The sequence below is a fragment of the Melopsittacus undulatus genome, chromosome 1 (genome assembly GCF_012275295.1).
Source record: "Melopsittacus undulatus isolate bMelUnd1 chromosome 1, bMelUnd1.mat.Z, whole genome shotgun sequence".
In the NCBI taxonomy this organism is placed as follows: Eukaryota; Metazoa; Chordata; class Aves; order Psittaciformes; family Psittaculidae; genus Melopsittacus; species Melopsittacus undulatus.
This window is the reverse complement of record NC_047527.1, coordinates 151092371-151117215: the sequence shown is the minus strand read 5'-3', so window position 1 is coordinate 151117215 and position 24845 is coordinate 151092371. Positions and strand designations below refer to the sequence as shown.

General features: G+C 43.0%; 1 protein-coding gene across 2 annotated transcripts in view; it reads right to left on the bottom strand.

The window, feature by feature from the left end:
• FYCO1 (FYVE and coiled-coil domain autophagy adaptor 1) overlaps positions 1-24845 on the bottom strand; it is a 36194-nt gene that overhangs the window by 2597 nt on the left and 8752 nt on the right. For both annotated transcript variants that reach the window (XM_034062859.1, XM_005152719.3), the window contains exons 2-17: positions 24219-24403; positions 22628-22734; positions 21451-21576; positions 19197-19303; positions 18315-18458; positions 17461-17554; positions 14338-16968; positions 12907-12999; positions 11590-11708; positions 10158-10325; positions 9589-9738; positions 7967-8172; positions 7476-7614; positions 3094-3189; positions 2231-2441; positions 396-505 (exon numbers count right to left, since the gene is read on the bottom strand). In XM_034062859.1, the coding sequence (XP_033918750.1) occupies positions 396-505; positions 2231-2441; positions 3094-3189; positions 7476-7614; positions 7967-8172; positions 9589-9738; positions 10158-10325; positions 11590-11708; positions 12907-12999; positions 14338-16968; positions 17461-17554; positions 18315-18458; positions 19197-19303; positions 21451-21576; positions 22628-22734; positions 24219-24273 (4556 nt within the window). In that variant the 5' untranslated portion in view covers positions 24274-24403. The remainder of the gene's footprint in view (positions 1-395; positions 506-2230; positions 2442-3093; positions 3190-7475; positions 7615-7966; positions 8173-9588; positions 9739-10157; positions 10326-11589; positions 11709-12906; positions 13000-14337; positions 16969-17460; positions 17555-18314; positions 18459-19196; positions 19304-21450; positions 21577-22627; positions 22735-24218; positions 24404-24845) is intronic.

The following is a 24845-nucleotide window of genomic DNA, read 5'->3' as shown; positions in this document are numbered from 1 at the left end:
TTCTGAATGGCAGAATACTGGTACATCTGATCATAGAATGGTTTGGGTTGGAAGGGACCTTCAAAGCTCAGCCAGTCCAACCCCCTGCAATGAGCAGGGACATCTTCAACCAGACCAGGTTGCCCAGAAACACATCCAGCCTGGCCTGGAATGTCTCCAGAGATGGTACACGCACCAGCTCTCTGGGCAACCTGTGCCAGGGTTTTACCACTCTTATTGTAAGGAGTTTCTTCCCCACATCCAGCCTGCCCTTGCTTTGAGTTACAGCAGTGATCTCACAAGGAGACTTTCTCAGACTGTGCCCATGATGGACAGAGTACCCCTCACGTCCACAATCAGTTCCACAGTCTGTACAACCAAGCTTACTTCAGCTTTTCCACCCAGCCAGGACCTACCTAGAGAATGTGTTGTCAAATATCAGTGTGTAGATTCCAGCGTTTCTGACTTTCACCTGTCCTCTGATAGTTTCCTTATGAGAATTGCAGCGGGTCATAGGAATAAGAACCTGGAATTCAATACAAATTAAAATGAAACTTGCTATTTGCCCTATAAATTGACATTTGCCTTCATATCCAGACTTGAGCCATCTTGAAGCTCCCAAAGTCCCTCTGTGCCTGCAAGACTACTTATTTTCACTGATTAGCATTCAGAATTCAGCCAAACTAACATCTCGCATTGAGACATCTGCTTTCCTTTGATAACCTCTTTACAGCATTAAACCATGGCTATAAATCTCTGCTTTAGAGACAGAATCAAATCCGCATCTTTTTAATGTTAATCTAAGCAAGTTGACTAACATCAGCAGTGCTCCATTAAATATATCCAAGAGCATGATTTAGCTAAGCATGTCTTGTAATACCTGGTTTTATACTCCCAGCATTATAAAATAAGCTATCTCAGCAAATCTGAATTGTTTATCTAAGCTGACAGCAAAAGTATGTCTTACCATCTATCTTGCTGTAAAACCCTATCAGAGACAGTTGTCAGAACAGCAACTGATACAGATCAAGGACAAGCCTATAAACCCCAAAGTTATATCAAATAGATGTATCAAAAAGCAACATTCACTCTTCATTCAGCTTTCAGACTAAGAAAAAAAAAAAGATTTTACATGGAGTTAGTAACTATGGAGGGAATTAACAGCACACTATAAATGTCTTCTTGCCCCAGAGAAATCACTGCCTTAGAATTCATAGAACCATAGAATGGTTCGGGTTGGAAAGGACCTTAAGATCATCCAGTTCCAACCCCCTGCCATGGACCCAGACACCTCACACCAGACAATGCTACCCAAGACTCTACCCAACCTGGCCTTGAACACTGCCAGGGATGGAGCATTCACCACTTCTCTGGGCACCCTGTGGCAGTGCCTTATCACCCTCACAGGAAGAACTTCTGCCTTAGATCTAACCTGAACTTCCCCTGTTTCACTTTGAACCCATCACCCCTTGTCCTATCACTACAGTCCCTGATGAAGAGCCCCTCTCCAGCATCCTTGTAGCCCCTTCAGACACTGGAAGCTGCTCTGAGGTCTCCACGCGGCTTCTCTTCTCCAGGCTGAACAGCCCCAATGTTCTCAGCCTGTCTCCATACAGGAGGTGCTGCAGCCCCTGAGCATCCTCGTGGCCTCCTCTGGACTTGCTCCAACAGCTCCTTGTCCTTACATCAAAGACACCAGAGGTGCACACAGTGCTGCAAGTAGGGTCCCCCCTTACCACAGTGGATTAAACCAACAGCTGCCCTGTCTTCATTAAAACTTTGTAATTAGCTGAATAACATTGATTCACTTAATCTATAATCCTCAGGAAATACAGACAGCACATATAAAACCTGGTATCTTGGGCACTAGCAAAGTGATTCTGCACACCATCAAGGCACTTAAGTATGTGCCTCACTGCTTCCCCTGTCTCCTTGTGGCCTCTGCTTAAGAGCAGAGAGAGGAGGGGGAAAAAGAAGTATTTTGGAGACTTGGACTTTTATCTTTGGTTAATAACAAGGTTAATTTTAGATGTGACCTACAGAAGCCAAACTGCTTTTCAGCTCAACATTTCCAGGCAACACGAAGATGTAGCTCTGCCTTCAGCAGAACTGTAGTTAACTGCAGAATCAAGTCCTTAATACAATAGCAACTGGTACTCTTGTGGAGACCTCCTAGCTATACTTGCTGATTCTTCTGGTGGCTGACTGTCGTGTACTACAACCTCTTGTAACAAGGAAACAAAGGCCTTACTTTGCACTGCTCCAGTGGTGTGTCTTCTGATTCTTGGTAGACAACACTGAAGGATATGCTTTTAGGGTCTGATGAAAAGATCCAGCTGATGGTTAGCCCCGTCTCTGTAACAGTGATGGGAATGATACTGTAGGTGCTGGATTTGATGAACAGCTCTCTGTTGCTTTCCCCAAAGTTTAAGATCTCTTCCACTGTAAGGGGTAATCTGACCCTGGGAAGGAGAAAATGCAATTACTTGAAGAGATCCAGTCTAACTACCCAGAAACAATAATCATTGTCTTTTATTTTCCATCTATTTGAGGCAGACTCCACAGAAACTTTGGGACATGTTCCCAAGATGCAGGAAAATTCAGCCTGGGATGAAGGCAAGAGGTACAGAATAGATGACTGATATCAAGCACTTTCACTACTCTAGAAAATGTGGATATTATTCACTTATTTAGTTCATTTTGACTAGGAAAATGTAGTGCTTGAATAAAGCTTTATAGAGTTACAACATAAAGAGTACAACATATAGAATATGACAAAAAAAAGTCTGCTGCCCTCTACTGTTCTTCCTAAACAAAAATTGAAACAAAAAATAGTCACTTAATTTGTTCACCTTTCCAGATACTATTTATACATGTGGACCCCAACCTTTCCTTCTTGCTCCCTCTTGCACTGAAGTTTTGCAGGGCTGAAGAGAGAGGGCCCCACTCATTGCTCCTGCTCTGTGTAGCTAAGCTATACTCTCTGCTCCTCCTCCTCAGACCAAATTCTACTGTGATCAGCTCTCCCAGGAGTCTGTAACTTATTCTTGCATGGCTGATACTTGAGCTCAGTCTATTTTTTCAGGCTGGTAGTAATGAAACTGTTCTGCTTACATGATTTCTCCTGACTTCAACAAGTATATCTCAGCATCTTGAGCAACTTGCCACTCTTCTGATTCATCAAAGGTTGAAGAATTACACGTGCTGTTTCTAGGACAAGATAAAAGAGGAAAGACGTGATTCTCTGAGTAATATGTGGTCAAATATCATCTGCATGCTGATGCCTTCCTAAAACAGAAGTGTTTTGATAGTCATGATGCCCAATTCTAGCCAATTATTTTGTGCATTCTAGTGACAAAACTGGGCAAAACTGCAGCCCCATTCTGCTACCCACTGTGCACAAATGGAACACTTCTGATCCCGTTTCCATGAGGTAGCAGCACATACATCCAGAACATCTCTCCTACAGTCTGAAGATAATCTTGAGATGCTGCCAGGTTTTAAAGATTCCCTGGCAGGTGGAAATCTTGATGGAGGGCAGGCACAAGCAAGTCACAAGGAAGTCTTGTCCTTTAAACAAAGCTTCCACAGGGATATGACATTTGCCCTGGATTTAATCTGTGAGGTGTTTTACAGACATATTACCCAGTTCCTTACTCTGACAGTGGTGCCCCAGACATACTGCTGTAGAATCACTACCATGCATCTTCTTTTCATAGAAGAAATACTGGGTCATTCAAACACAAACACCTCAAACAAGCTGTTCCAGGAGGACAAAGCAGGATGCCTCCTCCCCACCATGATACAGTTTAGAAAACTAAACTATAGCCTGCAAACCTATGCATATATTTTGTTTGCACAGTAGGAACAGCAACAGTCTCTATGCTGTGATCCACAGAACTCTCCCTTCTCACCATGACAGGTACACTGCTTTCATTTTGCAGCCTTGAATTTATACAGCCCAGGAGAACTACATGACTACAGGCTTCCCAGAAGTGTCTAACCCCACGATCTATTATGCAATGCCATTAGAGTTCCTTACTTAATCCATTATTTCACCTTTCTTTTGGGACCCAGAAAAGTAAATTAAATCCCCGGACCAATATATTTTCCATGTTCTCCTGTAAAATGTGATTGTCCTTGTTCCTGCTGCTGCAATCAAGCACATGGCTCAGTGGTTAGCTTGCCACTTGGCTGCTCTAATCCATAAATTCAGCAGACCTACTCACTATAGGTTAAGGGAACACTAAGTCTTCTACTTTGTCTCTTAAACCCAAGTGCATTACAATTACAAAGCAAATCCCCTTTCTCTTTATGATATCCCATTGAGTCCAATGGTCTAAGCTGAGGTCTGGTAGCCTATATGGAAAATATAAGAAACAGTCTCAAGATTTAACAGGAGCTCTTGTCCCCTGACAGAATTGATTCTTGCCTGGCTTTTTACACCAGGTGGCAGCATTAAGGATGTTCCTGCAGCTCACCAGGTCCCCAGCTTATGAACATGCACCCTCTGGTATTTATTAAAGCAGTCTGGACTGTTTCCCTTGTCTTCTGAAAGTGAAGTGGGTCTGAAAAGCAGGAAGAACTGACACATGGAAAAGACACTACAGCAAGAAAAGAACAGCTCTGGTTCAGCAAGTCCTTGAGACAAGGATTGTCAGAGGCTGCTGGAGCATTTTGAGGAGGTATTACTTGATGGTTGTCCTGTTCTTATGCTTTTCCTCAGGTATCTGCTGTTGGTCACTGTCCCTCCACTGGATGGTCTTATATATTATAAGATATATGTAATTCAGCAACCAGTTTTGGCTTAGGATCAACTCTGACCAGGAAAAGCATGAAACACCTAACAGTGATCACAATGTCTTTACTAGTGGGATTGTATTTCCTCTTTCCTGTAGGTTACCTATCTCAGCATTTACAAAGAAAATAAAAGAAGCTGTAAATAGTTGCCAGATTTTCTAGGCAGTTTTATAGTGGGTACATAAACCAAGTGGTATCACACACCCTCTTTTCCATCTCTAGCCTTTTAATTTCCCAGTGGAAGGCAAAAAGGTGCACAGGGGCAGTGCAGACTGGGCAGAAAGTATGCAAAAGCTCCTGCAGAGAGTGGCAGAACAAGGGTGAAGACTGGATTAGGGAAAAGAAAGAAGGGATGCTGGAGAGGAGCTGAGGGAGAGCTTTATGGAGCTGTGGGATACATATGATGAAAACAGGGCTGGGTCTGGCCCAAAGGCTGGAAGTACTTTGTATCACAGCTTTCAGATACCAGGTTTAACCTGTTTCAAACCATTCTTGCAATAGCCATGTTCACTCTGGATGTTCTTTTACTCCCCATACTCGGTCCTTCCTACCAGATGACTGGAGCTCAGTTGTATCTAACCTTTATTGGCACCACCATGCCCATACCACCTTTTTCCCCTTAGAAAACAGCTGTTTAGGCAATCCTTTCCTTACTACCCAATTTCTCTTGTTTCTCCCATAGTGAAATAGCGCAATATCCTTAAGAACAAAACTAGGAAGGAAAGTGCTGTGTGGCAAGTAAAGCTGCTAGAACAAGGCTGCTTTTATCAGCAGAGGGTGGCGAGAAGTTCTCTTGTCCCCACTTCTCTCGCTGGTTCTGTGCAGACCAGAGAATGCTTCAGACCACAATCAGTTCTCCTTTTTGCCTACACTGGCACCCTTCCCAGCCATGTGAGTTGTAATCAGGTCAGGAAAGACTGTTATGAGTCACTAAAAACAAGAATCCAAACCAAAGCAACCACAGTGCAGACAGGCCAAGATGTGCTTTCTACCAAAAGCAGCAAAAGGTGTGAATACACACAAAAAGGTGTGAACAAAGTCACTGTTTCCATACCAGGGTAGCAGCATCTTTTGGTTTTTTTCACACGTCTGCTTTGATCTTGATTCTGCTGCTGCAACCTTAATTGCAGGCATGGGATTTCTACAATATGTGAAAATGGGAACACTGGTTTACTCTGGGGACTTTGATCCAGTGTTATATAATATCCTCCTGACCTGTGTTTTGGAACACAGTCTGCAAAGGTGAATGCTTTAGAAATAAAAGACCTCCAAAATACAACACTTCAAAAGAGAACCCGTGAGCCTTGAAGAAGCAGGATGTGCTGCAACTGCACAACTTATCTCAGCTTCCCACAATCAGATTTCAATCAGGTTGTATCAAACTCATATAACAGACCTGAAAGCATGAAGTGACTACTCTTTAACCCTAGCCTTTAGGAAAGCGCAGTATAGTAGACACCAAAAGGGGCACAAGTAGAAAGGAAAATGTCCTTCAAGATCATTCACTGCTTTGGGCACAACTTGCATTTCCAGGCCAGCAAGGACCCACACCCAGAATAAGGTAAGGTGAGTGTGAAAATCTCAACCACAGAGATGCTCAAGTCATCCATAGTGTAATTCTCCATCCAAGCCATTCTCCTCTCCAGTGTTCAGTGTCTCAAGCACAGAGTAGGACTTTTCCCCAACTAAACCAGTCTGTACAGTCTGCCTTATACCCAAACTGCAAAATGCTGTGCTTTGTGCTGGAAACTGGTCTGCTGAGGGCAAAAGAGTCAAAGTCTGCTTCCTCAGCAGCAGGCTGGTTACTCTGTGGCTATTTTCAGCTTAGCCTTTTCATTTATCATACTTTTTCTGCTCAGAAGCAGAACAAGCCCAGAACTGAGGTGAAAATGCCCTCTTTTTACTTTGATTCTCAAATATATAGGAGTTTTTGAAAGACTATATATTACAGAACAGAAACTTTGGAAAACATTTAAAAGTATTTTAATAATATTTTGTCTAAATATGGATATATATTTAAACTCTAACGCCACAACGTATTTGGCAAACCAAGTACTTGGATATTCGGATGGCTTTAGGTCCTCTTCCTTGCTCATTTATGTAAACTAGATGTAAAACACACAACTGAAAACCTGCATTTGTTCTCATTTCAGGAAAAAAGAATAAACTTGTGTCAGATTTAGCTATGCAGTTCCTGTTCTTTTTGCTTTTTGTAAGTACTTATCCCTAAAGCAGCAAGGAATCCTACAGACACAGACCAGCTAGTTCACATTCAGTTCAATAAAGCCTATCATATAAAGAGCACATCTTTCCTTATCTTTTCCCCACCTCCTTGTTGGCTTGATATTAAGTAATGATGAGTCTGATAAAGAGTATTGCTTTGCTCCTATTGTAAGTTAAGTGTGAATGTGATCCAGTGTGGCCTGCAAGCTAATTTTGACATGCACTGAACTGGATTACTCCTCTGTGCTGTGGTGAAGCAGGTGGACCTGTTTGGATTTACTAGACTTGATGCTGATTGTGCAAACAGGCCAAAATCAATTTGTGTTGGTCTACTGAACATGTGGCTGGGAACAGAAGTGTCCTCTCTGTATGCAGAGGTTGGCTATCCCCAGTTAATTGAGAAGTAACCCAAAACCCAGTACTCCAAATAAAACCCAGACTAGTCCCCACTCCACGAAGCAGTGTTTACTCACAGATCTGTCACACTTTGATCCAGAGAATCTTGCTCCATCTGACTTTCACTGTGGAGAGAGTCTGATTCCTGTACTTGGCACAGCTCCTCATCAGTTATAATATCAAATGCTGCATCATCTGGTGCTTTAGAGGCTTCACCTGAAATGGGGCCATTCAAAGATATGAAAAGAAACATAAAAGAGTATTAGCTGGTTGTCTGGAAAACAAACAAGCAAAACCCTTACAGAGGAAGCCTGAGCCATTCTTCTACCTTTACAGAAGCATTAGGTCCCTATTGGAACCAACCGAAAACCTCAGGCTGATCAACACTCATTTAATATACATGCAAATTTCTGACAATACTCATCAAATTCCAATAATTGGACCAGTCCCACCCTGAAAGCACTCCATGAACACGTAGGTCCTTGGAGCAGGAGGTGGCCATGTGGCTTCTTGGAGAATACCTAAGAACTCTGCTTGTTTCCCCAGAGCATACACACAATAAACTAACCAAAACCCCTCTCGGATGGTGACACGGGTGATTCCAGTGAAGCTGGTGATCCTTCCTGGGTGGCACTGGATCCAGAGTCGTCTGCACTGTCCACAATGACTCTAGGCTTGTTAAAGCAAGCTCTGCAGCAACGCTCCTTCTTTCCACCAGGCTTTGTCACCATGTAGTTGTTGCAGCAGTAGTAGCAGAAAATGCGACCGCACATTCTAGAAATGAGTCAAACCCAAAGGTGTTAGAATAGTACCACATCCAGGTGGAACACATCCATGTGACAGAGCCTGGGGCTTTGTCATGATGGTCTTGTTCTTTGCAAAAGCCCAAAGGCTGTATCCATGGGAGAACCAATACAGACTGTGCTTGCTTTCTCAGATGAAGCAAGTTTTCTTGACAAACACAGGACAGATTCATACTTTACTGCCTTAATAAATAGGGAAAACAGAAAAAACCCTAAAAATACTAAAAACCCAATTACACGCACATTTAAACATAAAGACCAAAAAAATACTCACCAATATGCAATACAAATAAATATTATATACGTATTAAGGAAGAAAATATACTTAACAATATTACACAGGCCAAATCTCATACTCAGAGCCAAACTCTATTTGATTGTAAGGCCTATAAGAACACATCTAGATGTCTCTATCAATAACCACCCTTTCCCCCTTAGGACAGGGAAGAAAAACCAACACTGGACACATATACATACATCCACCCCTCCTGCTCTCTCAGCTCTGCAGCCTCTCAGAACTAAACCTGACAACTGCTTCTTAATGAACGCGTTAAGGTTTTCCTGAAGAAAAGCACCCAGCAGGGACAACTGCTCTTCATGAAGTCTTGGTGGGTTTGGTTTCTTAAATCAACCATTAGTAGGTGAAAACGCAAGCAGGTTTTGCAGATTTTAGTAGAAATGAGTGATTTGGAAATTGGTACTGGAAATGACTTTACTATTCATTAATCCTCATTGAATGTTCCCTACATTCATATGCAATTGAAACAGTCCCAATACTACTTACCTTAGAGGATGAATCACAAATAAAGAACAGTAAAGAGACATATGACTAAGACCCTGCAATGCATCCACTTAAATACATTTGAACAAATCTAGATCTAGTCATTAGTTAACTCCAAGCAGGCTAACTGCATAGGAAGTAATTTAATGTTCAGGTTTTTTAGAGGTTACTGTGCAGTCAGTAAATACCCCTCAACATACCTAGTGTAAGGAATCAAATTTGTAATTGCACAGCATGTTGCTTTTGTTCTGAAATACTTCTATCACAATAGCAAAATCATTTTAGTGAATATTGTTTACAGCATGCATAGAGCAGTGCATAATGAATATATTAAACCCCAGAAACACACTATATAGAGTGTGATTATCTTTGTTTCCACAAACAAGAAACTAAGTTGCATGCAGATCTTTGCCTTAATACATGTCAAAAGGCTTTTCCATTAATGTCTCTTTCCCCCTTGTGAGCTCATGTGTTCTTTCAGCCTCTACAATGACTTGTATTCATGATTTTGACCAATGAACTGCGAACATTAAGAAGTGCTTCATCCATATAAACATTTAAACTGGATTTTGCTTTTGAGCAGTGTGTAGTGTTGAACAAACTGACCTGCAATGGTGTCGGCGCACCATCCATGAGAACTCTTTCTGGCAGTCCAGGCAGTGGTTAACCTCTGTGTCCCCCTGCCACCTTTGCTCTGCACTAAGCTTCTGCTGGAACTCCAGAGCATCTGATTTTTGCCACAGAGCATCCTTATCTCTGCAGAGACACAGTTAAAAGAGAGAGAAACACATAGAAATGATTACTGCTGGTTTACTGATAACCAACCTCAATTTGAACGCTGGTGAAAGTTTCACAGTAAAAATTGCTTTGCTGAAACTTCTGAGGAGCTTTCAGAAATAAAGATAGATCAGAAACCTACCAAAGCTCTTAGGGAGGAGCAGAGAAAAATACATGTCATGGAGAGAACTATGTTATTTGCAAAACAGACAGCAAACTAAGGAGGAAATAATAGTGGGTGTTATATTTTTGACTGCATGATGGAAATGCAAAGTTTCAGCTGCATTCTGAAACTCGGCCATTACTTATATCTTCCACTGAGGAATACAAGACTGAACCACCCCTAACATCTTAAGCTAGGATTTCAATTGCTTCTTGCTCTTTATTTTAATGCCAACCTGATAAGTTCTATCAAACGTTCTTCAAGGAACTGTTTTGTTCTTGTCAGATCATCCAGTTCAGCAAATAACTTCTGGTCGCTTCTGTCTTTGTCTGCTGCCACCTTGCTGAGCTTCTCACTGTAATCCAGGACCTTCTCTTTTGCTTCTTCAGCTTCTTTCTGAATCCTGCTCAAATACAAAGGCAATTAAGAATAGTTTTTAGCTCATGTGCATTCAAGTCTTCCCCATGGCGGAAAGGGGTCCTCCACCCTCATAAACAGGTACTTTCTCAGTGCATAGTTTTTATAGTTAGTCAGAATCTCTCCACTTTTCTGCATCACTGAAAGTGCACACAGATCTGTTATCTAGTGAACACACTCAGCAACCAGCAATTTCTTGGATGCCCTGCTTATTACAAAGCTTATGATGGCTACCACACTGGGAGTAAAATAGCTGTTCTTGGAAGCTAAGATCAGCAGCAGCTGCAAACGGAGCTTCACATTCACAAAAGGGAAACAAACCAGTTTCTCACTATGTGAATTGAATCAGTGTTAGAAGAACAAACTAAAGGTTAAGACAACTCAGTTCACTGCACAGTCAGTGGAAGGAAATTTTCCCAGGAAGCTTCCAAGAATGTCAACAATATGGCAACTTCAATCCTGTGAGTCCCAGCAACAGATCGAAGATGCTACAGCAACACAACCCAAACGGCTGAGCTGCTCTCAACTCACTCAGCCATTTCAACTGTATTCACACATTTTGACCAGTCAGATTTTGCACTGACAACCTTCAGTACAGATCAAGAATCATCAGTTTTCCCACAAAGAGAGATGGTATCAGCAAACAAAGCATAAACAAAGTTGGTTAACCAAAACTCTGTGTGAGCCCGTGCCCCATGACGATCTATTCTGGACTGCCAACTAATCCACACCACACAGGCTCACATTACAGACCTGTGTTAGATACTTTAAACTGATAAGAAACATGAGAAACACATGCAGGATGTGGTCCCATTCAAATAATTCTTACTGATTCCCTGAAATATTAAGAAGAACAGAGAAAAAAAAAAGAGTTAAAAAGCACGTATTTTCCATTCCTTATGAAAACAAAGCCAATATTGACACTTTAGTTTTGTTATTATGCTATAAGGTAAAAAGAGGTTGTAAAGTGTCTTTCAGTCTCATAAAGGAAGTCATACAACGAATTTACGTCATCAGCTACATTAACAATATAATAAAACCCAAACCTTGCATTTATGTGCACTGTGCAATTTACAGACTTCTCATCTGAAGTGTCAACCTGATGTTTTAGATCAGTGCCTGGGCACTATTTGCCCTATATAAACCCTATGGTATATGCCACTTCATAAGCCACAGCATTTTCAAGATGCTCTGGTTACTGGCCCCTTACTTGGCTTACAACTGATGGTGTAAAGAACCCAAACTCCCACCTTTCCAAGAGTTCTCTCAGAGATGTCACCTCCTCTTCCTTCTGCAGCCGAGCAGATTCTGATTCAGACAGCAGCTCTCTTGCTTCATCCAGCTTTCTAGACAAACTTGTGTTTGCAGCCTAGTGAAATAAATGACTATATTTCTTTACATAGAAAAACAACACTTTACCAAGTATAGGACAATTACCAAGACACCTAAACAATGCTTTAACAGAATCTGTTAAAGCCAAACCACCAATTAAGATATTCTTGTATAAGCAGATGCTAATTAGTTGTGTACTAGTGACTGATTACTCCTGTCACGCTGAATAAAGGACAGACTCTAAAGCGAGACAGTATTAAGTCTCTAATTCTTATTAGTTCATATCAACCGAGCTTTTGCCTCCTTATCAAGCAAAATCTCTCAAAGATAATAGCAAAAGAATATGCCCTGGAAGTTTTTTCACCACCTGAAAGTTTCAAAAGAACAAATATATCCAGAAAATTATTACTGCCCAAGGAAGTGATAATGCTCCATCCCTGGCAGTGTTCAAGGCCAGCCTGGATGGGGCTTGGAGCAACCTGGCTTAGCAGAAGGTGTCCCTGCCCGTGGCAGGGGGTTGGAACTGGGTGAGCTTAGTGTCCTTTCCAACCCAAACCAGCCTGTGATTCTGTGATTATTAAAGCTATATGGCACATGAGTTATAATGGAAACAAAAACTTCTTTCACAGACAGCCTCTCCAGAGGAGTCTGCCAAACTTGAAGTCCTCAGGAAACATACCTAGCTGTATCTAAAGGTTCATATATTTCCGCTAGAAGGCAGGGCCAGGTCCAGTAACCTGAACTGTCTTATTTCTGGAGCCCTTACACCTCCGTACAACCCTCCTCCCTCAAGTGTTTGATAAATGCATTGCAAAAATCACGTTTTCTTCCCAGCTGGATTATTTCTCAACCAGATTAATTCTCTGATGCAGTGTGCTTTGCAGCCTGCAAACAGCTGGATCCACACACATGGCTGTGTGCAGTGGGCAAGCAGGGCCTAAGACAGACACCTTTTAAACCTGCACCCCCATTTAGAAGTGTACACATAGCCAGGTTTTACTTAAACCCTAACTAGCTTTCACTGCAGGACAAATCCTAAATGCCATTGTGCTTTTTGTAATCTGTTTCAGTGGCTAACTTTCAGTGGCCATGTTTTTTGTCTGCAGCACCTGTATTTATTCAGGAACATTCCCAGCCTTGCATCCAGTCACCAGAAATGCTGCTGCCTTCTCAGCCACAACACTAATGCCTGCTGACACAAACACCTCTGTCTTTTAATCAGATCAAGCACCTACTTGTAACTCTGCAATCTCTTCCTCTGCAGCACGCTGTTGTCGCTTCTGCTCCTCCAGTTGCTCTCTTACTTTCCCACACTCTTCACTGGCAGCCTAGCAGAGAGATGGAGCCAGGAGTTAGCATTCCTCTAGCAGCCACCCTTGCTCTTTCCCATTTGTCTGTTGTCTTTCATCCCCCCCATCTCTGCACTCCTGTAAAAAGCCCAGCTTTCTTCTTAGTAACTCTCTGAAGGTGCTGGGGGGATGCTCTTAGGTCTTCTCCAGGCTGAACAAGCCCCATTCATCAGCCTCCCTGCACAGAGCTCCAGCACTGACCATCCTGAGGGCTTTCTGGTGATCAAGCTGCAGGTTACTGATGGTTTTGAAGGGACAAACAATATTTCAGATGTGGCCTTATGAGTACTGAGTAAAGAGGGATAATCACTGCCCTTGTGCTCCTGGGAGTGCTCCTGTTAGTATAACCCTAGATGAATTCCCTTTTGCTTCTGCCACAGATGCCACAGAGCAGTTGTCTCCCTCTGGCCAGTTTTCTCCAGGCAGCTATTTTTCCTCCTCTGTGGCCACCAGAGGTGTTGCAAAGGCCTATTTCACGTTCCTCCACCTTCCCCTTCACTTACTGCTCTGTGGACACTGGCCTCCTGTTTAGATGTGCCCACCTGAGATGTGATATTCTCAGCTGAAGCACTTACGCATGAGAAGCACTGGGAACCTCTATGAGTTTCCTAGCTGTAAATCAAGAGTGCTCCTAATGCCATGTATGGGATAAACACAGCACCACTGTCAGCCTTGTGGCAGACAGCTAAGGAGAAACACAACTCATGGATGCAAGGAATTCCCCTCTTGTGGCAGACTAGCTGTGGTTTACTGTTCCCATTACAGCTCTCAACAAAAAGCCAGATCAACTTTCAAAATGCCTTGGCTCAAAAGAGGGAGATAACCCAAATCATACCAAGGTTTATGAAACCTTTATGGAAATGAAACATAGGTGAGCGTGGGCTGTTCTGTCAAACTTGTGGGATTTCTGGATACCACCAGTGGCATATGGTTCTTGACACTGAGGGTGTCAGAGCACTGAACAGGCTGCACAGGAGGGTTGTGGATTCTCCCTCTCTGGAGACATTCAAACCCACCTGACACGTTCCTGTGTGACCTGCTCTGAGTGGCCTTGCCTTGGCCCCAGTCCACTTAGGTTGGACCAGATGATCTCCAGAGGTCACTTCAACCCTAATGATTCTGTGATTTTACCTCAAATAATCCTAGGTCATAAGCATAGAGGCATTTTAAGACTCCCAGGTTAAGACTAGCTGTGTGCTAGTCCCAGAGCCTGACGATCACAAACCTCAGGGTTTCATGCAGTTATTGCTGCAGCAGATGGTAAAGCAGGGGAAATCCTGCACAGCTCCCTCAGCTGTAATCATCACATCCATTTACCTTGAATTTTGTCTGACAATTTAGAATCTCTGTGCTCATTTGAAATTTTATTGCAGACAACTCTTCCTGGCTGGTCTCTTGGAAACTCTGTGCCTGTTTCCTTGCTGTCTCCAGCTGCAACTGCAGACCTGGGACAGCTGAGGCACATACTTGAGCCTCCTCTAATTTCTCTTGAAGGCTCTTGTTCTCCTGTCTGAGATTAGAGATATCAAGCTTCAGCTTCTCCTGTTGCTTGGCTGCCTGTTCTTCCAGTTCTTCAAGCCTTTTTGTAGCCTGGGCTAACTGCTCTTCTGCATCCACCTTTTCAGAGGTCAAGGCACAAATCTGAATACCAAGTTCAGCCATATCTGTGTTGGTCCTGTGGAGGAGATCTTTGTTTTCTTCATTTTCCATTCTAGCAACTTCCAGGCACTGCTTAACCTTGGATAGCTCTTCCTTCATGCTCAGCAAATCATTTTCTAGCTGAGCTTTTTGGTGGGCTGTTGTCTCCTGCTCTTTCTTCAGCACTTCTTCTCTTTCTTTACATTGCACCAGTTCTTGCACATGGTTTCTGTTGAGTGACTCACTCTGCTCTTTAAGCTGCTGGATAAGCACCTTCTGCTCTCCCAAGGAAGCCTCTGTGATTGCCAGCTCACCTCTCATCTGCTCTCTCTCATCAGTGGTCTGCTGAAGCTTGACTCGCAGGTCCAGGACCTCTGCTTGCAGCCTAGACACTTCACCACGGCTGACCTCCAACTGCTCTTCACTCATGGCCAGTCTGGAGGTCAGCTCCTTTGCCTCCTTCTCCAGAGAAGCTGCCTGCTGTAGTTGCTGTTCTTCCACTGATTCCTTTTCTGATGTGAGGGATTCTATAAGCTTTGTCTGATGAAGGCATGTCTTTTCAACACTGAACTTTTCTACCTCAAGAGCCTCCGACTTCTTCCTATGTCTTTCAGCTTCTGCTCTTAGCTGCTCACACTGGCTCTCCATGTCTTGCAGTTTTAGTTCCTTCTCAGAGAGCTGTGTCTGGAGACACTCTTTGCTTTCCTTCAAAGTGCCTAAGCTTTTTTCCATCTGTAAATTATGCTGTTTGGCACTCTTCAGCTGTCCTTCAAGGGAGGCATAAGACTCCTTGGTGGCCTCTTCTCTTCGCTTTAGTTCTTCATAGTCTGAGTGCAGAGCCTCTAATTTCTCCTCAAGGATTTGGCTTTGCCTCCTGGCGTTCTGCAAGTCTTCATCCAGCTGTTTGTTCTCACTCCGGAGCTTCTTCTCTTTCTCATCAACTGACACCAGGGCATCCTCTATCTCACCCTGAAGCTGTTTCTCAGAGGCTCTCAGCCTGGCTACCTCGGCTTCCAGGGAGGCTTTAGAAGCTTCCAAGTTTTTCAGCTTCCCTTCCATCTTCTTCTTGGACTGCTGCAAGTCCACATTCTCTGCTTGGAGCTTCCTGCTCTCCTCACCCATTTCACTCACTGCAGAGTTTTGCTGCTCCATCTGCTCCTCCAGCTCCTTGACTTTCCGGCTCAGATGCTCCTTCTCAGACAAGAGATTCTGGTTTTGCTCCTCAAGGCTACACACAGTCTGACTCACCTTTGCTAAGCGACCCTCCTGCAGTTCAAGTTGCTCTGCTTGTGACTGGGCTTCCTGTTTCAGTGCTCCTTCCTTCCTACCATATTCCTCCTCAAGTTTCTCTTTTTCTTTCCTTGCTTCCTCAAGCTTTTTTTCCAGTGACCCCACCTGAGCCAGCGACCCCATTACCTGGGTCTGGAGCTCAGACACTTCCTTTTCTTTCAGGGCCAGGGCCTTCTGAAGTGCTTCCGTTTCCTTTGCCATGGATTCCAGCCTCCCAAGCAGCTTTTCACTCTCTTCTTTGGAGTCAGCAGTGAGGCGATTGTATCTAGATTCCAGCTCTTTCTGTGCCTCTTCTTTCAGCTGCAGCTCTTCCCTTGCTGCTTTCAGCTGAGATGCTTGCTCATTATTGAGTCTTTGCATGCCTGCCTTTTCCTTTTCTGATTCCTGAAGCTTCTCTAACAGTGCCTGTACCTGCAGGGCAGAATCACAGTGGGCTGTGGCTTGTTGTCCCTTCTCCTCCAAGGCAGCATCAACTTTTGCAAGGAGGTTGAGGTTCTTCTGCTCTGTGGAACTCAGCTTGGCTTTGAGCTCGTCAATGCAATGATCCTTCATAGCAACCAAAGCCTTAGAGGCCTCCAGCTCCTGATTCAACACCTGCAGTTTTGAGGCACAGTCTTCCTTGGTGGCCATGAGCTGCTCCAGTTTTGTTGAATATTCCTTCTGCTGCTCCACTGCATTCAGCTCCAGTGACTGTAGGCACTTCTGCAGGTCATGAACAGTGCTCTGAGTGGAGTGTGAGACCTCACACTGTTTCTGTAACTCTGTGATCATCTTTGTCAGCCGGGAGTTCTCCTCACTGTAGTTATTGCTCTTCTCCTTTTCTGCCTGTACTTGTTCTTTCTGAAGGCTGACAGCTGCCTGCAGCTCCTGGTTTTCCATTTCTAGCTGGTGAATACGATCTTGAAGTTCCCTCTGCTTCAACTCAGCCTGGTCAAGTTCTACACGCATCTCTTCAAAGCCCTCAAGGTGTTCAACATTTAGGGAGTTATTTGCATCAGGGCTGGAGGGGAACTCCTGGGCCTAAACGAGCAAAAGGGGAAAAAGCAGAAAGTTTGAGAATGCATTTAAATGGTGTGCTCAGATGAGAGCAAGTTCAGGCTTTTAATGCACAGTGATGTTCTATGTTGCACTCACAGCACTACAAGATATCAGCTCCCAGGAAATGGGGCTTGCTGTCACAAAAGATAAATGAAAAAGCATGTAGATCAGGCCCTAAGGTTTAGTGGTGTTCTTGGAAGTCATGGGGTAATGGTGGGACTTATGATCCTAAAGGTCTTTTCTGACCTAGATCATTCTATGATTTTTATGATGCTATCTGCAGGCAGATACAAGGTCTGCACGTTCAGTTGAACCAGCTACTGGACAATTCCCTATACTTTTAACTAAGAACTCTCTTTTGTAGTTTACCATTACACGAGTCATACTCACCATAAAGCTATGAAGTGCTCTGGAATTATGCCATTAATTAAGGATCTACTATGTCACATGAGCATTCCTTTGTAATATGCTTACCTGCAAATAACTGCTCACTAAACTGCTCATGCTGGAACTGCGACTTGGGGGCTTCCATAAATACGCAGAAGATCCAAGTGAGGACAGTGTCCTCCTGTTGATCACACAGAGAAATAAGAGCTATAAGAGAAGTCTAAGCACATACATGTGAGAGTAGGAAGACATGCATGTAACATTTGTTGAGTTGGAACTACCATATACCAAAAGACATAACAGCACCTGCTGTTATGGGACCAACAACCATTGAAGTGGATGGAAAACAAACTAGGGATATCAAGAAAGCTTATGGGATTGGCAGCCATGATTTCCCACGTCCAGAACCACAACGCAGCTCTGCTCTAAGCAATTGTTTGGTGGCGGCTCAACCAGGTGGTGGCAGCATGCAGCCCTAGAAAACACCCACTAGAGAATGGATCTGGATCAGACCTAGAAGTTATCCCCCTCTTTGAAGTAGGATCAGGCTGTAAGTGACCACATCCTGTCATCTCTACCATTGCTGCAAGTGAAGCACACTGCTTGGCTTTTCAGTCATCGCATGTCTCAGCTCTTAAAACAAAAGGAGCTAAGAATATTTGTTCTTGTTCCTGTGAAGATGAGAATAGCATGGGATGTGGCCTAAGCAGCCCTTATTGGAAGTACTCCATTACAGAGCATCAACTCTGATCTCTGGTACACAGTATATTGAAAGAAATAAAGGCCAATTTGATCATAGACTAATTACATGGAGAAAGCATATACTGCTCTAACATGAATATTCATACCTTCAAAAGCAGAAGCTTTAACAGACTGAAGAATGTTATGCTACATTTTATGGCCCTGTTAATACTAAATGACAAAGTAGTGTTCTATCGTACCTGGCAAATGATGGCCAGGCAGCATCTAAATCATAGCCTCTTGATGCCAAGTCAAACTGAACATCAGTCAGCTCATAGAGTTGACCCACAATGTCAGAACTCATCCTGGAATTGAGAAATGGACTTCTTGCATAGTACCAATCACTTGAAAACAGACACAAAAACAAAGTAAGTAATACTCACAAAACTCATTCATAAGTCAAAAAGAAGCAGCAGTTTTTCACTTGCAAAAAGCCCCACAGCATCATTTTCACTCCATCCATGTATAAAAATATACACTGTTCTAAACACAAATTGCTCTAGTGCTTTGCTATACACTGGATAATCACATAGTAGATACCTAAAGCACACACTTAAAACATCAGAAATGAGGGACAGAATGTAGCAGAGTTAAATACACTGTGTAAATAGATGGCTTTTTCTAAAAGCCATAGCAATGCCCCCCTCAACAACTACAAACTATCTATCTTCGTTGTTCCTTGGCCTTGTTCCTCTGTGTGACAACTCAGGGATACACGTAAATGTTTCTGAGGTTTTGAGCAACACATCCACATTAATCCTCCTTTATGATGTCCAGCACAGAAGATCAAACCTAGGATCTTCAATGCTTCTAAAAACATCACCTTTGAAACCAAAAGACAGAAGCATAAGCACCACCCACTCCACAGACATTTAGCTGTAACAACTTTCAATCTTTACCAGCCTAAAATAGGTATGAACCAGTGACCCAAGTCAAAAGGTCTGTTATCCTTCCTATCCTATTACCAGCTCTCTAAGCCAGCCATTTGGAAAGGTTTCAATTCCTTTCAATAGCTACTTTGTGATGCTGCCTGTTCGCACTGAGCAAACACCCATCAGTGAACAAGGTACTTTGCTATTCACCTGGTCACCTTGGTGTTCATAAAACATTGCTGCAGGGTGTCTGCTAGCCTTTGGTGCACCAGGGAGTAACGAAGAAATGCTCTTCCTTTTCCAAGAGATGTTCGTAGCTGAAAGGGAGAAACCACAAGAAAAGAAAATCCTAAGTATCATCTGTAATGTAGAGACATGGCCAGAACAGTCTACATATCAACACAAACCCACTCACAATAAGCCACTAGTTGTAAAGGAAGTAGTAAGAACTGAGAGACACCTTCTTCCAACACTGTCACTGGGTGGAATCCTTTTTGAATGATGAATGTGCACCTACAGCTGGCTGTGGCTGACGTCCACTTTATAATAGTGTAGAAGACATCACAGGATCAATGATTCATTTAATATTCTGAGTACATGAGTATAGACTATGCTAAGGATGATTCTCAACACAAGGCGAAATCCCAGTGTGCCCAGCAAAGCCAGAAGTGACTGCTTAGGTTACTTAGGATATGTCTGGCCACAGCTGGAAGAGCATTAGAGCAGCTCTAGTCATAGAACAAAGATGTACACATACACAAATACACATCCCCACAGACCCACTAACCCTTTCTTAACACTTAAACCATTAAATTAATAAAAACCTAATTCTTACTTCAGACCAAGAGCAGCTGCATGACCAAAATTAATGGCTCTTTCCATGAAGACAGCTGTTAAATCAACATAAAGGGCATCACAAAAGTCAGTATTTATTTAACTTGGTTACAGCTCTTGGCTTGGGGAACTGAGATTCTGGGTTGTCTTTTACATCTGAACTATTTGCTGTCCTGCAAAACAGTGAAACACTAAACAGCAGTGTTTTATTTCTCCTAGCCATCAAAGTCACTGATCAGTTCAGGAATGGAAACTGATAGTGATGAAAGAATCTCTCACCAGGCAGTCACGCTCCTGACCAAACTGCTCATCCAACTAACAAACCAAATATACTCAAGACCCAGAAATGGAATCCAACACTAGAGGGGCTGAGGTTAGTAGGTTACTGTGAATATTGATTGAACAGTTAGTGTGAAAGAAGGCTCAAAGGCCACACTTTGCTTCCTTCTTCAGCAGCATTCCATGCTGTTACTGGGCTTCTGCACTCAAGTCAGACTCAGGTTCCTCATTTAACTCGGTGATACACTATATACAAAAACGTTCTTTATAAATGGAAAAAGGAAATAAATATGGAGCAAAAGGCACCCTTGGCTGCTTTTTGGTTTGAATTCTAAAGGAATCAGCCAGTCATCCTCAACTCTACTGATCAGCTGAAAAAGCCTTTAAAAATATCAAATATGGTAAATCTTTCCTCTTACTTAGCGCCAAGCCCTGCTGTAAGCTATGCTAAGGATGGCAGGCTTGACTTAATTTTATATTCCTTTTAAGAGAAAATGGCACTAAGTTTATGAAAAGGCAAGGCAGAACCAGAGACAAACAGGACCATCACTTGCATAAGTGGTCTTAAAGTAAAAATTTGATTATTTGATCCTATATAATTTAGTGCCCTAGTAAAAACAGCAACTTGGTATTTTGACAGAATCATAGAAAGCATTGGAAAGGACCTTAACATCATCCAGTTCCAACCCCCTGCCATGGGCAGGGACACCTCACACTAGACTAGATTGCTCCAAGCCCCTGTGTCCAACACGGCCTTGAACACTGCCAGGGATGGGGCAGCCACAGCTTCTCTGGGCACCCTGTGCCAGCACCTCAGCACCCTCACAGGGAAGAACTTCTGCCTTAGATCTAACCTGAACTTCCCCTGTTTCAGTTTGAACCCATCACCCCTTGTCCTATCACTGCAGTCCCTGATGAAGAGTCCCTCTCCAGCATCCTTGTAGCCCCCTTCAGACACTGGAAGCTGCTCTGAGGTCTCCAGGCAGCTTCTCTTCTCCAGGCTGAACAGCCCCAATGTTCTCAGCCTGTCTCCATACAGGAGGTGCTGCAGCCCCTGAGCATCCTCGTGGCCTCCTCTGGACTTGCTCCAACAGCTCCATGTCCTTCTCATGCTGAGGACACCAGAGCTGCACACAGTGCTCCAAGTGGGGTGTCACGAGAGCAGAGCAGAGGGGCAGGATCACCTCCCTTGACCTGCTGCTCATGCTGCTTTACATGAAAATTAAAATACAAGTTCCCAACTTTTTTGGCTGTATGTTAAAAGCAGTGCATTTTCTTCTGGTTTCTACTGCTCTCCAAGACACAGCAGAATGTAAGGCCACATATTATGATGCTGAACGGATATACTCACTTCAGTAATAGACTTGACGAAGCGGATTCCATCATTAGCTCCCTTGACTTTTGCTAGACAGTCACAGAAATAATCCCAGTAGTCTTTTCTGTTCCCCAGCAACGAGCTCTTTTCTTTCTGGTCAAACTGAAGTGAGAGAAAATGCAATGAGCAAAACTTAAATACAAATATAGTTATATTTAGCTACTTGGAATTCTCTCCCAGCATCGTGCTTTCATACCTCCACTTTGTTTTAGCCAATGTATCCACAAAGGAAAGAGACACTGATGGAATCCAGCAGATCCATAATCTACTTTACAGACAGTAACAGATAATAATGCTCTGGGTGTAGTTAAAAATACAGACATTCATTCAAAACTGCTGAAACAAAGATTCGCAGCAGATTCAGCAGCAGTCTAAGAGCAACAATCAGTTGCTGAGAGACATGGAATCAAGTGTGGCAACAGCACACATGTATGCACCAGAAAAACCTGCTCTATCTAAATCACCTTCAGAGCAGCAATGCAGTGAGGGCATGGACTGCAGCTTGGACCATCTAAATCCCAAAGGAAAGCTGAAGAGCTTCTGGTGAAGCCTCTACAACCCAATTAAAACTCAAGGCTATATTAGCATGTCTTTGTCGCAATCAGTGATATGGATGCACTATGTGTGGACACGAACATATGCAAACTGGATTTCAGTGTGCACAGCAGTCTCCTCTTTTTACTTAAACTCTGAGGATGGACAAAAAGCAGTATGCCAAGATGAATAATCAGCCTTTTGTATTAAGCCTTCCATACAGTTAAAATGAATCTCCAAAGTGAAGTTGCTACAAATTCTATCAGTTACTCACAGCACTATATTCACACTGTTAATACCTCACTAGTGCTTATTTTGTGTTAAAATGTTGTCGAGATCTCATTACCATAGTTTCTTCCACAATAATTTATCAGGAGATGCCTTTAAACTCAAGCTTTAATCTTTCAGACCAATTAAAGAATGCCAGCACTGCCTTTTGATCACATTTATTTACTGTCACTTGAAGTATGTACAATAAGCAACACAGTTACTGAAAAGAGGGAGACTCAACTGGATATTTAGGATTATTTGAGTTGAATCCCACATACTGAAGTGGCAAGAAGAGAAAGCAAGGCCTAGCTTTGATGGTGGATTACAAGTGACACACATCACTTTTTACCTGTAGAAGGTACTCGAGTTTGTAGGAGAATTTTTGCAAGTTGACACTGTCATCTGTGATGGGTTCCCCTCCTTCTTTAAATTCTTTGCTTAATTCAGTCACAGCATCTTGAAAACAAGACAGCAAAACAGTTAACTACTGCAATAGATATATAGCATTGAATCCATAATTGACTAAATGAATGACTTTTCTGTGTGGACATTACAAATGTATTCAGTTTCTTTCAGTCTAAATGTCTTAAGGACAGTGCAAAAAGCTTCCTGATATGTCTGCAATTTAAGATGACCTATAAAAATATAAAGCTCAAGTTACAGCAATTGGTTGCACAGGCTAATTCTTCTTGAAAAGAGCAAAACCTCCTTCTGATACTTAGCAAAAATGAGTAACAGACAGTTGCTAACTGATTCTTCAGCAGAGGAAAGAGAAATAACTTTTTGCTGCCTCATGTGCACATTAAGGTAGTGCCACAGGACAAAGCAGATTCTGATTAGAAAGGACAAAGCATGTCATCTGCTAGAGGGGATCAGTAACACGAGAACAGTCTCTCAGTCAGCACATTTATCTTCTCCATGCTTTATTCAGGAAGGTTCAGCTTGTGCTGGTTACAAACACAAACGGGGAAAATAATTTACATTAAAATAAGCAGACAGCAACTGCTCTTCCCTAAAACCTACACCCTTAGTGGGTGAGAAAATCCCAAGTCAAAGCAAACTGTAATCTTCCTGGACACTCTGGCCCCAAAAGGGTGCACTTCTCAGCATCAGAATTGCTGGGTTTGAGCTTGCTTTCCACTTGTTTTTCAGGTGCCTGAGTGAGCCTTAACTCACAGTCCCACTTGATCCCCTTTGTGAAGTAAAACTGCTTCCTGTTAGCAGGCACATATCTCTTTTATTATGTTAAGGGAAGATCTAGATTTCCAGCTTTGGGGCATATCACACTCTACATTTAACCAAAATTAAAAGGAGAAATATCTGGATCTTGGTGTAGACAGCTGGTTAGGACAGAGACAGAGCAAGCAGAACAGTTATGAATCTGCCTGCCTGCAACAGAGCTATGGAAAATTAAGTTGGCTACTGGTAGCAAAGGACAAGTCAGGTGCACAGAAAGCACGTTCCAAGAACAGCAGATCCAGTACTCAGCACTCTTCCTCTGTGTCTCCATTCCAAGACTGGTTTGGCCTCTTGTTTTTTATCCTTCCCACATTAGCAACAACTCCTCACCAGCTTCCCACCAAGGGAGGGTGTAAAAATCAGGCCTCCTCCTTATGTCACATTAAGTCTTGTAACAGCATAGCCAACAAAGTCCTGTCTCACACCACACACCCCAAAGACACTTTTTTTAACTGTAAAACTTATTTCTCATCTTGCATGTTTAAATTTGCAGGATTTAAGCATGTAAGGAGCTGCAGAAGGTACAGCACATCTCGCACGAGAAACATCAGCCACATGCTATTGAGCACATCACACACCTTGATCGATGCTGGTACAATAGCTGCACAGGAGTTACACAAGTGAAAACACAACTCCTTCTGTTTCCAAACACAGAGGTGTATTCCAGCCTACAGAATGAAGCTGCCAGCATGCCACTGTACCTTGCAAGTCCCTGATAATCCGCTGCAACTGGCTTTCACCACCGCTTGCTGCCATCCTAAACACCAAAGGAACTCTCCTTATGGGCCGTTGACCTTCTCATCCATTTAGGTTAAAACAGCAGAGTTCATGTCCTTGATGATCATTGGGCTAATGAAGATGATTCTTCGCTGTGATACCTGCAATTCTGTAAAAGTCAAAATGAAAACAAAGACTTTATAATCTCCAAGAAGCAGAAGAGAGGTGCTTTGGCTTTTTAGATCCTTGTTAGTAATGAATTCCCATAAGGCCAAGTCTTTTCCAGGAACCTCCTTCCTATTTCCTTCTAGATTTGAGTTTCCATTTCAGTTATTTCTTCAGTTAGATCTTTCAAAACTCCTGAGCAAACCTCAGAGAGCAATTTTCCCTCACTGCAGTTACAACACAGTTGGTCTGACAGCCCAACACAGGCTGGCATTTCATGACATTCACCTTGTGACCCTGAGGGTGGTTCTCGTGACACGGGGCTATCCCTCCCAGACCCTCTGCCAGATCTTCCCCACAGGCTGCAGACTAAACTGGCACAATAACTTTTGCTTTTCAGAGAGATTATTTCAAGACACAGACTAGGCACAGGCCAAGGAGTCAAA